The 12,615-nt window shown below is 57.2% G+C and overlaps 1 protein-coding gene across 1 annotated transcript; it reads right to left on the bottom strand.

Moving 5' to 3' along the window:
- Positions 1 to 5,479: 5,479 nt before the first annotated feature.
- NEUROG3 (neurogenin 3) lies at positions 5,480 to 6,458 on the bottom strand. The gene has a single exon (XM_056494975.1). It carries the CDS (start codon positions 6,334 to 6,336, stop codon positions 5,797 to 5,799), a length of 540 nt encoding a protein of 179 aa, XP_056350950.1. The 5' UTR covers positions 6,337 to 6,458; the 3' UTR covers positions 5,480 to 5,796.
- Positions 6,459 to 12,615: the final 6,157 nt, after the last annotated feature.

The raw sequence follows: 12,615 nt of genomic DNA on the forward strand, positions 1-12,615 counted from the left end.
CTCACCCACCACCAAATAAATGTTCAACAAAACCAAGTTCCACGAGCAGGCGAGGATGAACCCCATCAGGGTTTATTAAGCAGCTTTTCCAACCACAGTTGGCTTTGGATAACCTGGGTTGCAGTTTTTTCCAGCAACAGGTGCTTTTTCAGGGTTTGAAAGCGTGCAGCCAGCAGCACCATTTATCTGCGAGCTCTGGTGCCTCGAGTGGGGACGATTGATGATGGGACCCTCACAATCAAAAACACCCCTCCTGCCAAAATGTGGGGACACTGGGGCACCACGGGATGCAGCGAGGGCATAGCAGAGCACTGGGAAAGGCGAGGGGGGCACGCACATAAATAACAGCTGGGGTTTGGAGGAAGGGTGATAAATGGGAGCGCTGCGATCCCTCGGGAATTATTAACGCTGGGGGAGGCTGAAACCTTGGCTTTGCCCCAGGAGCAGGGCTGTGTGGAGAAAGCTGCTGGGTGGGAGCAGGGCAGGGGGGAACAGATGGCTGGGGGAGGCCCGGGGCTCCAGCCAGGAGCAGGCACAAGGAGATGTGGTGAGCTCCAGCAGCTGCATCTGCCCCAGGACACAGCTGGGAAAGACCCCCCGTGCCCTTCTCCTCCCTGGAGCCCCTCAGGTGGCTCCAGCCGCAGCTCCAGGTGGCCACCGCTGAGTATTGACCCAGTGCTATCTCAGCTCCCACCTTATCAGGGCCAGAGCCAGCTCTGGGCACCAGCACCTGCCCCATTAATCTTCCCCCTGTCCCGCAGGAGTGAGGTCTCAGTGCCTGAAACAACCTGCTTGTGCCTGGGCCCTGGTGCCTGGCACCTGGGGATGATGGATTGGTACCTAGGAGATGACAGGGAGAAGGTTTCTCTTTTCTCCTTCAGGAGAGGAGACCTCCCTTTATACCAGGACATATTGGTGGCACTGAAATTTGAGGATGGGGTGCCTTGAGAATGAAAAGAAATGAGCTCTGCTTGTGAACACAAGGTGGGAAAGAAGGAGAGAGAATTTCCCTGCAGTGTCGAGCTGAAATAACAACTGAACCTGGGTGAGCAGCCCACATTTCATCCACAGCCTTTAGGCTAGAGGTGGAGATGTGATTCCCCATGCCAGGCAGAGCTGCACAAAGCAAAATCACATCTGAGGCCCCAGGAAAATGAGGTAAAGCCTCACAGCTCTGGCTGAAACGAAGACAAAGGGCAGCGATTCTTCATGGCTGCAGCTGCACAACCCCTGGCTTCAAGGGTTAAATGCAGTCAGAAATATCAGTGGGGACCATTAAGCACGAAACTTCTGCTTGTCCCTCACGCTGAAGGGAGAGAAGCTTTGACCAGGCAGAATCCCCAGCGATGATGGGGTGGATGAGGTGATTCCAAATGTTTCATCCCCAGCGTTCTGCTCTCGCCCAGCAAACACAGCTCTTGGGGTGAATGGAGCATAGAGGGGCAGAAAAAAACTCCTGCTTGCCTCAACACAGGTTTTCTAGGGACATTTCAGGTAAGAGAATAACTAGGGAGGCAGAGTGACCCAAGCAAAGGCGACACTGAAAAAAAAAAAAATACACCAAAGGACACTGCGTGTCCAGGGATGGAGAAAGATGCTGGGGGTGTTATCACACACCTCCTCCAAGGGGAAGGAAGAGCATGCGAGATAGTCTGAGAAGAGTCCAGCTAGCCAGCCACGGACTGAGATTCACAAGCACACAGCACCTGCTCAGAGATAAGTTTGGTGCTTAAGCAAGGCTTAAGGTGCCTTAGGGGTGCTGGCACCCAGTACCACACCCCCTCCTGCGCTCCCCGTCTGTGCTGGACAGGATGGAGTCTCCCCCTTCCTTACACAAACTTGGGATCTCCTTTCAGCCATTGCTCTTTTTTTTTTTTTTTTTTTTTTTTTTTTGTATTGATTTTTTAAAAGGGGGCACTGCGGCTTTAAAGAGCTTCCCAGACTTGCCTTTGTGACCGGAGGAGAGGGTGGGGTGGTGGCGGAGGTGGGGACCCAGAAGAATGAAATAAAGAGGAGTACAACAAAAAGAAGTTAAAAGTGTGAGTGACAAGTTTTCGGCAACAGGCTTCAGCCCCTGTGGGGTCGTTTGGGCGAAGAATGGCTACAAATGAACAAATGAGCTGGATTTTCATGCTTGGTGGACGGTGAATGAATAAGCATCTTTTAAAACCCTATCAGGAACTCTTTGGATTGTCATTATAGCTGGGAGGAGGGGGGGGAAAGGCAGACTTTTGAAGGCTGATCATGTGAAAGAATCCCGATTCTTCGCCTTTTCTCTGCCGGCAGGCACGGCTACACCGAAACGCGCGGGCGGTGCAGCCGCAGCCCAGCATCCCGGCACAGGAGCGCTTCTGGGGGACACTATCCCTGCCCCCGTGCACTTTGGAGGAGCTGAGAGGGTCTCTGCCCTTCTTCCAGGAGCCCCCGCTGGCTCCCAGTGCGCTGGAAGGATCAGGCAGCGGTTTGCAGCCTCCTCCTCCTCCTCGGAACCTGACTGCAGTGTCAGAGGCAGACAATGTGAGAGGGCAGGAAGCAACTCACTTAAAGCCTTATTTAGAGCTCGGAGTGGAGGCCTGAGGTCAAAGGAATTGCCCTGGGATTATGGGAATCACCTTCATTTTCTCGGCAGCCTTCAGACACGAGGGAGCCGAGCAGGAGCGAGGAGGAGGGGGATGAGTGGTGCTGAGGGAAGGACCTGGGGGTTTCCCCTTCGCTGGCCCTGACAATGAGCCTGGCCTCTCTGAACCACGCAAATAATTTACAGCCTCTGTTTTCAGCTGCTTGCTATCCTCAATCCCCCGTTTTAACCTTGACTAGAACAGAGCATTGGGACTGTTGTAGGAGGCTCGGAGTTCAGCAGCCATAGGGCAGAGGGAAGACTCAGAGCGAGACAGGTATAAAATCTCCTTATTTCTGTAATAAATTGTAGTGTCACATACTCAAAAAAATCATAAAACTGTGGAACTGTCAAGGTTGGAAAAGACCTTTAAAATCATCAAGTCCAACTGGTGTTTAGACTGTCTTGCCCAAACAGACCGAGACATAAAATTGAATATTGAGGGCATGAAAACACCAAGCTGCAGTGATGCAAAAATAGTTCACTTGAGGTGGGATTTCACCAACCAAACGTGTCAGGGCCCGGGTGAAGCTGGTTTTCATCCTGTCACCTGTGAATATGCGAGGGCACAAGCCCGTGCCTCCGGAACGGCCGCGGTCCCAGCAGCCACCTGTTTCTCCCACATCAAAAAATCCGGAGGCCATTACAGCAGCCGTGCTCATAAAAGCCGGGCACTGGCGCTGGGACAGCCCCGTCAAGAGAAATGAGACCATCATGCACTAAACATAGAGAAAAGATAAATGGAAAAGGACTCTTTCAGTCTTCATTATCAAGTTTCCATGGGTTTGCCAAAACCATAGCAACCGGTTCAAGCAATGATTAACCTAATAATGTGGAGGCAAAGAGAAAAAAAACCGCATTCAAGCCCCTAAAGAAGTCACTAGTTCTCCAGAGGTAGTAAATCTGCCCCCCCCTCCCCTTATCCACCCCCAACCTACAGCCCCACGGCTGGAAGACCAGAAGCACCCTAAGTCTCCAGAAAAGAAAAAAAATATCTGCAATATTGTAAAACCCACTGTGGCGACCCCTTTCTGAAAACACAGCAGCACAAACACCTTCGTGAACTTCTGTAATACCTGCACTTCACTGCCGTGCTCTTCTCGCTCCTTGTCTTGCCCGTGCCCACCCTGAGCTCTCTTTTGCCATTTTTTGCTGCTTTTGGGGCTAAGTGAGTGTGTTGTGATCCTCCCCGGTCCCACGGTACATGCAGATAGCCGGGGCAATACGATACCTCCTGTAGGGAGATACCGGGCTGGAGCTGCACTAGCAGGGAAAACATTAAATGATTTTATCACCCAAATAATGACGGTGTTTCGCCTGTGGCCACACACAGAGGCCTTGGAGCACTTTGCAGACTGTTGGAGTAGGAAAACAATACACAATTCAGCCAGGAAGGGGGGGAAGGGGCAGGAATACTATTAGGTCTTTCATTCTGCCTATCTGATCTACGACACAGATAGATCACGTTCAGGACTATAAGGGTACACACAGAGATAGGAGCACACGGCCTTTTCCGAGTCCTCAGCCTTGCCCCATGGCCTATGCTTCCCCAGAAATGCGGGTGTTTCTTCTCAAAGCAGTGACTAGGGGGGCTCTGCAGAGATGGACAGGTGGCAGGAGACAGCAGAAAGTGCAGATCTCCAAAAAATCTCAAGTAGAAAGCGAGATCTGCTCACCTTGCTTGTCAACACTGGCACCGTGCGCCCTCGCTCCTTTTTCCAGGTGTGTGGGACACCTGCGGTTCCTCTCCGTGGGACTGTTTGTTGAGCGAGGGCGCATCAAGTGCACGAGTAAGAGCTCACTGCTTCTCCAAAATCCACCGTGCGTTCCCTGACCAGCAGAGTTAGCACCAGAGCCATCCCACCTGAATGGACAGCACCCCAAAAACTCCGGGCAGAGACACATCGGGAGGGGCTCGGGCAGACCCGGGAGAAGCGCTCCGTGCCCCCGGCCGGCCTTCAGCACCATGGCCAGAGCCCGCGGATGGGGACAGGGATGGGGACGGGGCCGAGCGCGCATCGCTCCCGCACCCACCGGCACCCAGCCCTGCCCAAATCACCGGGCCTGCCCCCTCCAGAGCTCCTGGACGGCTCAGGGAGGGGTTCCCCATGGTCGTCTCCCCCTGGAAGCGGCGAATCAAGCACCCCGTGTTGCCGTGCCCGCTCAGGTTCCGCTCTCGCCTCGCTCGCTGCGGTGCGGGAAGGGGAGGTTGTTGCGGCGAGGGCAGAGTTGTTTGTGCGTGCAGCTTTGTTTGCAATAACCAAATTTCTTTTGTTCTACAAATTGCCTCAATAGCGTCTCTTTGCCGCGGGCAAACGGGCTCAGCTGAGAACAATTAGCATCACAATGGGCTTTTGGCCCCGCGGGCCGCTTTGTCTAGCGGCGGCCGCCCCGCCGGGGCAGCGCGGAGCGGGGAGGCGGCCTGGCCGTAAATCTACCAGCTACAAATTGAGTCCCGGCAGGAGAGCGCCGGGAATTCATGCGGCTTCTCTTCTCACCGTGGTGGTGAGGTAGTGCCCTTCCCATCTCCTGAGCTTTTAGCTGGCCTGACGCTCCCCGCGTCCCCGCTCAGGGATTCAGGTTTTGGCTGCTGCTTCTGCCCCCGGCTAAACTCACCCCCGGGGAGGATGGGGTCGGCTTGGGGATGTCCTCAAAACAGCCCCGCAGCCGGGCACACCTCATCTGGAGACGGTGAAAAGGCACCTGCAGAGTTTTAAATCGGTTTTAAATCCGAGCGCGGGCCTCGACGGGCGCACAAGGAACGACAGAACCCCGCAAGGGAGGGACCCCGCACCTGGCACACCGCACCGAGCCCCTCGGTGATAAAAACACGGCGTCGCACAAGAGGAGGTCTGGCCGCGACACGCTTTATTTTTTTTCCTCTTCTTTTTTTCTTCAGAAATCCCAAAATATAGCTGGCGGCTACAGACAGCGGGAGCACCGCTGCTAAAAATACTCTTATATACAAAATACATATTTGTTACGAAATATAATCAATAAATACCGATAGCGACAAATTAATATAATTTACCGTCAACGAGTACAAAACCGTGATTTGTTTTTTTCGGCTGCGCTTTCCAGCCGGGCGGGACGGGACGGGGCGGGAGGGACCGGAGCTCCCGGCTCCTCCAAGGCCACAAGCGGGGGGACAGCGGGGGGACACTGGCGGGGCAGAGGGCTCAGAGGAAGGCGGGGAAGGCGGCTGGGCCGCGGCGCAGGGCGCAGGGCGGCGGGGCCGCGGGGCAGGGCGAGTCCCAGGGCCCGGGGGAGGCGGCGGGGGGCGGCGGCGGCGCGGGGGGCTCGGGCAGGCTCTGCTCGGCCAGGCGGAGACTCTGCGTGAGCGCCCAGATGTAATTGTGGGCGAAGCGGAGCGTCTCGATCTTGGTGAGCTTGGCGTCGTCGGGGAAGGTGGGCAGGACGCTGCGGAGCGCGTCCAGGGCGGAGTTGAGGTGGTGCATGCGGTTTCTCTCCCGGTCGTTCGCCTTCATGCGCCGGCTCCTCTTCTGCTTGCTGAGCAAACCCTCGTTCCGCGCCTTGCCGCGGCCCCTCCGCGCCTTCCCCTTCCTGCGGGCCGCCGTGTCCCGCGGGGCCAGCGCGCTGCGGGCCGGCGAGGCGCCCCGGCTGCCCGCGGAGCCCCCGCCGGCCCCCGAGGAGGGGTCCTCGGCACCCCCGAAATACGGCTGCCCTTCGTCCGGCGAGCGGTCGCTCTGCGGGGCCATCCTGAGAAGCCAACCCCGCGCCTGGCAGGCCTGGGAGAGCCCTGTCCCCCGCCGCTGTGTCTGCTGAGGCTGCGGGGCACAAGAGCCGCTCTGGCTGCGCTCCCCGCTGTCCCTGGAGAAGAGGTTTGTGCCGCCGGCACACGACTGCAGTTAAGCCCCTATATATAGGGCCGGCACACAATGGGGATTTCCCGGCCGGGCGGCGTGTGCGCCCCCCCGCCCGCACCCACCCCTTGGCACGCTTTTATCTTATCAGCCCGACGGGAGCGTGCCGGCCTCGGCACCGCCCGCTGCCCCGGCCCCGCCACGCCAGACCCCGCTGGCTCCCACGCCGCGTCCCCCCGCCCCTGCCCGCCAGCCCTCCCCGGGACGGGACCCCCGGGCCGAGCCGTGACCCCGCCGGGGGGCTGAGCCGCTCTCCGGGGTGCAGGGGGATCGGGGCGGGGTGAAGGGGCCCAGCGGGGACAGAGGGCTCCCCAGAGCTCGGCTGAGTATCACGGGGACCGCCGAGCCCCGGAGCGCCCTGATCCGGCGGTGTCTCCTCCGGTGCCAGACGTGAGGGTCCAGCCGGCACCGCTCCGGCTCCGCTCCCCTCGGCACAGCCACAGCCACTTCCCGCTGCCCCGGCGCCGCGGGGGCACTCCCGCCACATTCCCTCCGATCCCTTCTCCTCGCCCCCGCAGCGCCGGGAGCATCCCCGCGCCCCCCGCGCATGGACCGGCGGAGCCGTGGGCGCTGCGCTGCGCCAGCACGGAGGGGACAGGACGCCGTTCTCCAGCCCCCACACGCGTAGTGATTTTGCCCCCACGAGGGAAACAGAGGCTGGATCCCGCGGGGGAAGGGCTCTCCCAAGGCCCGAGGCCACCCCCGCCCCGTCTGCCCGGCGCTGGGCCCGGGGGCAGCCTCGCTCCCACCGGAGCTCGGTGCGCAAAACTCGGTGCGGGAACTTTTGCGCACCGGCTGCTGCGGGCGGAGGGAGCGCCCCGGGCCCGGGGCTTCTTTCCCCGGCGGAGGGCGAGGGACCGGGAGTGGCGGGGCCGGGCTCCCCCTGCACGGCAGGACGCCCCCGGGGGTGCGGGCAGGGCGCCGGGAGGGCGCAGCGCTGGCGGGGCGGGAGTCCCCCCTCTCCCTCACCAAAGCGGCGCGGCGGATCCCGGTCGGGGATCCCTGTGCCGGGAGCGGCCGGAGCGGCCCCGCTGGGCAGTGGCGGGGCGTGGGGCAGCTCCCCCTGCCCGGCCCGGTCCCCGGTCCCCCGGGGTGGCCTTGGCCGGAGAGATGCGCGGCGGTGTGGGGCTGTGCGCGCTGCCTCTCCAGGAGCGCGGTGCGGCGGGCGGACAGCCCCGCCGGGAGGGCGGGGGAGGGTGCCGAGGGGGGGCGGCCACCGCGGCGGCTCGGGCGCCCCTTCTCGAGGGGCGGCTCGGAGGGCAGCGGAGGATGAATAGGAAGGGCCCGGCGGGGTTGGGGTTTTTTTTTTTTGTGCCTGTGCAATTGGATGACAAAAAAATCTGGCGAGCGAGTTTCCAAGCCTCAGACTGCCCACTTCAAACGTCCTTCAAACAAAAGCTGAAGAGGAAAAGAAAGCCCCACCTGGTACCGCTGTTTGCTAAAATAATAATAAATAGATTTCGTTTAATAAATAATTACAAGAGATTGTAAAGTGGAGTACTTTGGGAAGCATTAATCATGGGGTTGGGGGCAGACATCACCTGCTGGCAAACAAGACAACTTTATTGTTAAATCACCTTCCCACTGCCACTTTCCGATAACTCCCTCCCGTCGCCACAAAGCCCGGCCGGGGATGTTTACTCATAGTTAGCATAACAAGCACCATATTACCACGAACGTGATAAAAACCTGCGGGGGCACCGCTGCGGGCTCCCGCTCACACCTGGCCGGGCCGCCCGGTGCGGAGCTGGCACCCAACGGCCCTTCCAGGAGGGGCCCCGCTGCCGTTTACATTGGCCTGGTTTATGCTGCTTTATAACAGCTTTACTGCAATCCCTATCTCCCGGCCCTATTTGTCTTATTTTATTGAAAACATATGGTAACCAGAGCGGCCCCGGCGCATCCCTCGCCTGCCAGGCGTCGGGAACGTTTGGCGAGCCGGGGCACGGCCGCAGCCCGTCCGCCCGCGAGCCGGGGGCTGTTTGCTCGGCAGAGGGGAGGGCAGATAAGGCTGGACCCGCTCTCGGTCCTAGGGGTGACCCCAGGGTCCGGGGACCTCCGGCCGCTCCGCGCCCACCGCCCACCCCGGGGCCGCCGGTGCGCTCCGGTGATGCGGCGGCAGCGGCGAGCGCACGGCGGAGGCACCTGGCCCGTCCTTCCCCCGCTCCCTGCTCAGGAGGGACCGTGATTTGCGCTGCCATATGTCGGGCGGGTCGGCGGAGCAGCTGCTGCCCCGGCCCTACCTACCCCGCTCATAATACCTGGGAGCCGCAGCCCCGCGTCCCCTCTTTGAGAGGGCAGCGCGGCGGGGCCGGGCCCGCGCCGCTGTTTTTGTGACTTTATTGTGGCGCCCAACAGATGCACGCCGGCCCCTCCTGCCCCTCGCCCCGGTGCGAGCGCGCTGCTCGGGACACAAGGAGCACAGATGCCAGGCGCAAGGTGCACCAGATGCCCCCCTTTGTGAATTCAAACAATATTTCTCCCTTCCTCCCCCCGGCTCCCTCCTTTTCCTACAAGAGTGGGAGAAGAAGGGGCGCAAAAAGGAATGTGTATATATATATATATATATATATATATATATAAAACAACAGGATTGGAGAGGAAAGGCGAGGCAGAGGCTGCTGGAGCGCGTCCCCCGGAGCTTCCCGACGGAGCGCACGGCGGGCGCAGCAGCGCAGCCCCGGGGAGGGAATCGGCCGCGGGCAGGGATCAGGAATGCCCTGGGACGGAAGGAAAGTCGCTAAGTACCTCCTGAGAGCTGACCTGGACACAGTAGAGCGCGGTCTGTGCGTTTAATGGGCAGCGGAGGAGTGGAAGCTCCCGAGTGAGCCGGTATGGCCAGTCCTCAGCACCTGTTACCGCGCATCAGAATGTCCCTCGGGGCCACGAAAATGCTCCAAGGGAAGGGAGAACCTCTGCTATGAGACAGCCTGAGAGAGCTGGGGATGTTCAGCCAGGAGAAGGGAAGGCTCCAGGGAGAGTTAGAGCCCCTTAGTGCCTGAAGGGACTCCAGGTGAACTGGAGAAGGACTTGGGATGAGGGCATGGAGTGACAGGACACAGGGAATGGCTTCACATTGACAAAGAGCAGGGTTAGACGGGATGCTGGGAAGGAATTCTTCACCGTGAGGGAGGTGAGGACATGGCACACACTGCCCAGAGAAACTGGGGCTGCCCCATCCCTGGAAGTGTCCAAGTTGGACAGGGCTTGGAGCAGCCTGGGGTAGTGGGTGGCATCCCTGAAATCCCTGGCAGCGGAGAGTGGAACTAGAGGATCTTTAATACTCCTTCCATCCAAATAATTCTATGATTCTGTGCAAGGAGAAATAAGCCCTGGGATAGGGATGCTGTCACTTCACCAGAAGAGGAAAACCCTGATAGAAAACCCAAGAGTTTTCAGTGTGCCATCCCACTCTACAACAACAAACCTCTCTCCATCATTTTGTGCCCTCAAAACAGGCAGACAGGAGATGTTTTCATAAGGCTGCAAGAGCAGACAGCTGTTCTGAGACACTCTGGATCAGAATGCATCACAGAAAACACCTGGATTATCTCTGGATAGGTGAGAGGAAAGGAAAAGGAATACCATGGAGAGGAAAGGCAGGGAACAAATATAAGTCCACAGGGATCAGTTGGGTACTGGTCTGTGATGCCTACAGGTGGCTCCTGTGAAATCTGTTACCTTAAAGTGTTTGTTCACCCATCCAAGCATTTTCCCAGGTCCTCACTTCTCTAGGAGCCACTATCCCTTGTCACTCCCAGCTCTGCCAGGCTTACTCTCCTTCCTATTTGTGGAGAGTGGCTCCCTGCCCCAGCCTGTCTCACCTGACAGAAAAAAATGGGTTTTTCCTCCACCCTGTTGCCAGCCTGGGCAGATAGGGTGGGTTGCACAGCTCCCTCAGGTTTTCCAAGATCTCTAAATTTCTCAGCAAGTTTCTGATGAGCTCTGGCAGAATCTCAGGCTTCACCAGCTGGCAGTGGTCAATTTACCAGCCACCAGATTTGGGGCTTCAGTTTTTGTTTGCATCAACTCTCCTTTGGCCATCAGGGAATAATTACAGACCATGGATATGCTGAGCTCAGTCTGCCACCTTCCTGACCAGCCCTTCATTCCTACAGGGATAAAAACACAACTTCTGGCACTTTGATGCCTGATGGGGTTAGAAACACAGCAAACTGCTCAAATGGGCTCTCTCTGAAACTCCTCACTCCCCAGCTGCCCATAAAGCAGTCAGATGGTCCTTCATGGCCTCCAAAAATTATTAAAGATGTGCTTTCCTCTCTTGATTGGGAGGTCAGAGTTAGAACACAGCAGAATCAACCAGAGCTGGCTTTTGAGAAGCAAAAAGAAATACCCTGTCCCATCTGGAAAAAAGGGACTCACACACCTCACCCCCCTACAGAGCTTCACTGAAGCCCTCAAAATGAGACAGGGCAAGACTGGGGTGGGCTTTAACCCCTTCTTTGCCCACTGAATTTGGTGCCAGGTCACTGCCAACACAGAGAGATGTGTCCAGCGTGGTGCAGGGGTCACTGCTGAAACCAAACCCCCTCTGCCAGGAGGGATGTTGATGTTTGATGACTCACACTTGTGGTGTGGATGTTTTCCCACTGATATTTCCCACTCACACACTTGCTGGTGACTGGTTCATGACCCTCCCATTGCTGCTTTCAGCTGAGCCATCCACATTTGCCATCCTACAGTGCTGTGATGACTGGCCCACAGGGTTTAATGCACTTGTGGCCCCCACATCAATCCCATGCATGACCCCATCTCTTCCCATCTTCTCCCTTCTTTCAGTCTCAGGAAGCATCATCCCTTCTTCTGCTCTAGTTCTGCCATTCCCTTGCTCCCTTCCCACATTTTTACATCCCCCTTCTGCTCCATGCTGCAGGTGTGGTGCCCCATGGCAGCTTTCCCCAGCTGCACACACCCCTCTCCCAGCCCTTCATCCAGCACTGGGCTCCATCTGCCACACTCCTAACCTTTGATTTGGAGCCTTCTCCTTCCCTGTACTACCACAGTGCAGGGTAGAACACGATTTTATATCCAGATGGGACCATCTGCTTCCCCAAGTCCAGGTGTATAATGAACCTGGGGTGCCCACAAGCAGCACAGCCCCTCCTGCTAACCCATTAAAAAAAAAAAAAAAAAAAAAATCAATGTATTTTCACACACTGCAGCTGTAATCCAGTAGTTTGTTTGCAGCCCAGCCCTGCAGGACAAGCTACCACCAGCCTGCCTGTGTGATTTTGGCAAGCCACGATTTAAACTCGTGGCAGCAGGTTGCAGTGGGAGAGAGGCAGTGATCTCCAGGCAGGTAACAGCAGGGAAACCTCACAGCACTGGCCACCTGCGTGCAGCCAGAGCACTGCCACCACCTGCCCCAGCTGCCTGGGGGGATGCTCCAGCCCATGTCCCCAAGGGTCCCTGTAGCTTCCTGGGGATTAGCAGCACCCTCCTCATTTTGGCTGCCGGCTTTTTTTGGGGGTCTCTGGCTCCAGCAAAGCCCCCGTGCTCAGGGATGCTTTATCAGACATCCTCTCATCATCTGACATCCCCTCAGTCCGGGGGCTGCGCCTCCCTCCCCCAGCTCTTCACCCAAATCCCCACCATTTTCCACCATCATTTAAGTTCCTGAAGTAATTTCTTTTTTTTCTTTTTTGTCCTTTTTTTTTTTTTTTTTTTTTTTTTTAAAGCAAACCATCTACCATATGTTCTCCCCTGAAAGGGGCAATTGTTAACAGATCATTAAAACACCGTGGCGAGTGCTCTGAGATTCCTTCCCTGGTCTTACGCATTATCCCGTCTCTGTCACCCTTTCAATGCGGCTTTGAGGGCTCTGCTTTTCTAACTTCCTTCTTGGGGGTAGGAAAAAAAAAAAAAAAAAAAAAAAAGAAGAAGAGGAGAGAAAGAGCCACTGAAATGACCCTCTTCACAGCTCTCCTCCTTGCTTTTCAATGTCTTTTGCGACACCCAGCAATAATTGGGGCTGGTGTGCCCAGTGGTCTGGGCTAAGACAGAGAGAGGATTCCTTAGAGATCCCATTCCCTCAGGTGCTTTCAGCAGCACAAATGCATTTTATATAAGGCTATAATATTAAATAAACTAACA

The sequence above is a fragment of the Oenanthe melanoleuca genome, chromosome 6, assembly GCF_029582105.1.
Source record: "Oenanthe melanoleuca isolate GR-GAL-2019-014 chromosome 6, OMel1.0, whole genome shotgun sequence".
In the NCBI taxonomy this organism is placed as follows: Eukaryota; Metazoa; Chordata; class Aves; order Passeriformes; family Muscicapidae; genus Oenanthe; species Oenanthe melanoleuca.

What these genes read in the sequence shown, in the direction of transcription:
- NEUROG3 (XM_056494975.1), bottom strand. Translation starts at nt 6,336, where the DNA reads ATGGCCCCGCAGAGCGACCGCTCGCCGGACGAAGGGCAGCCGTATTTC.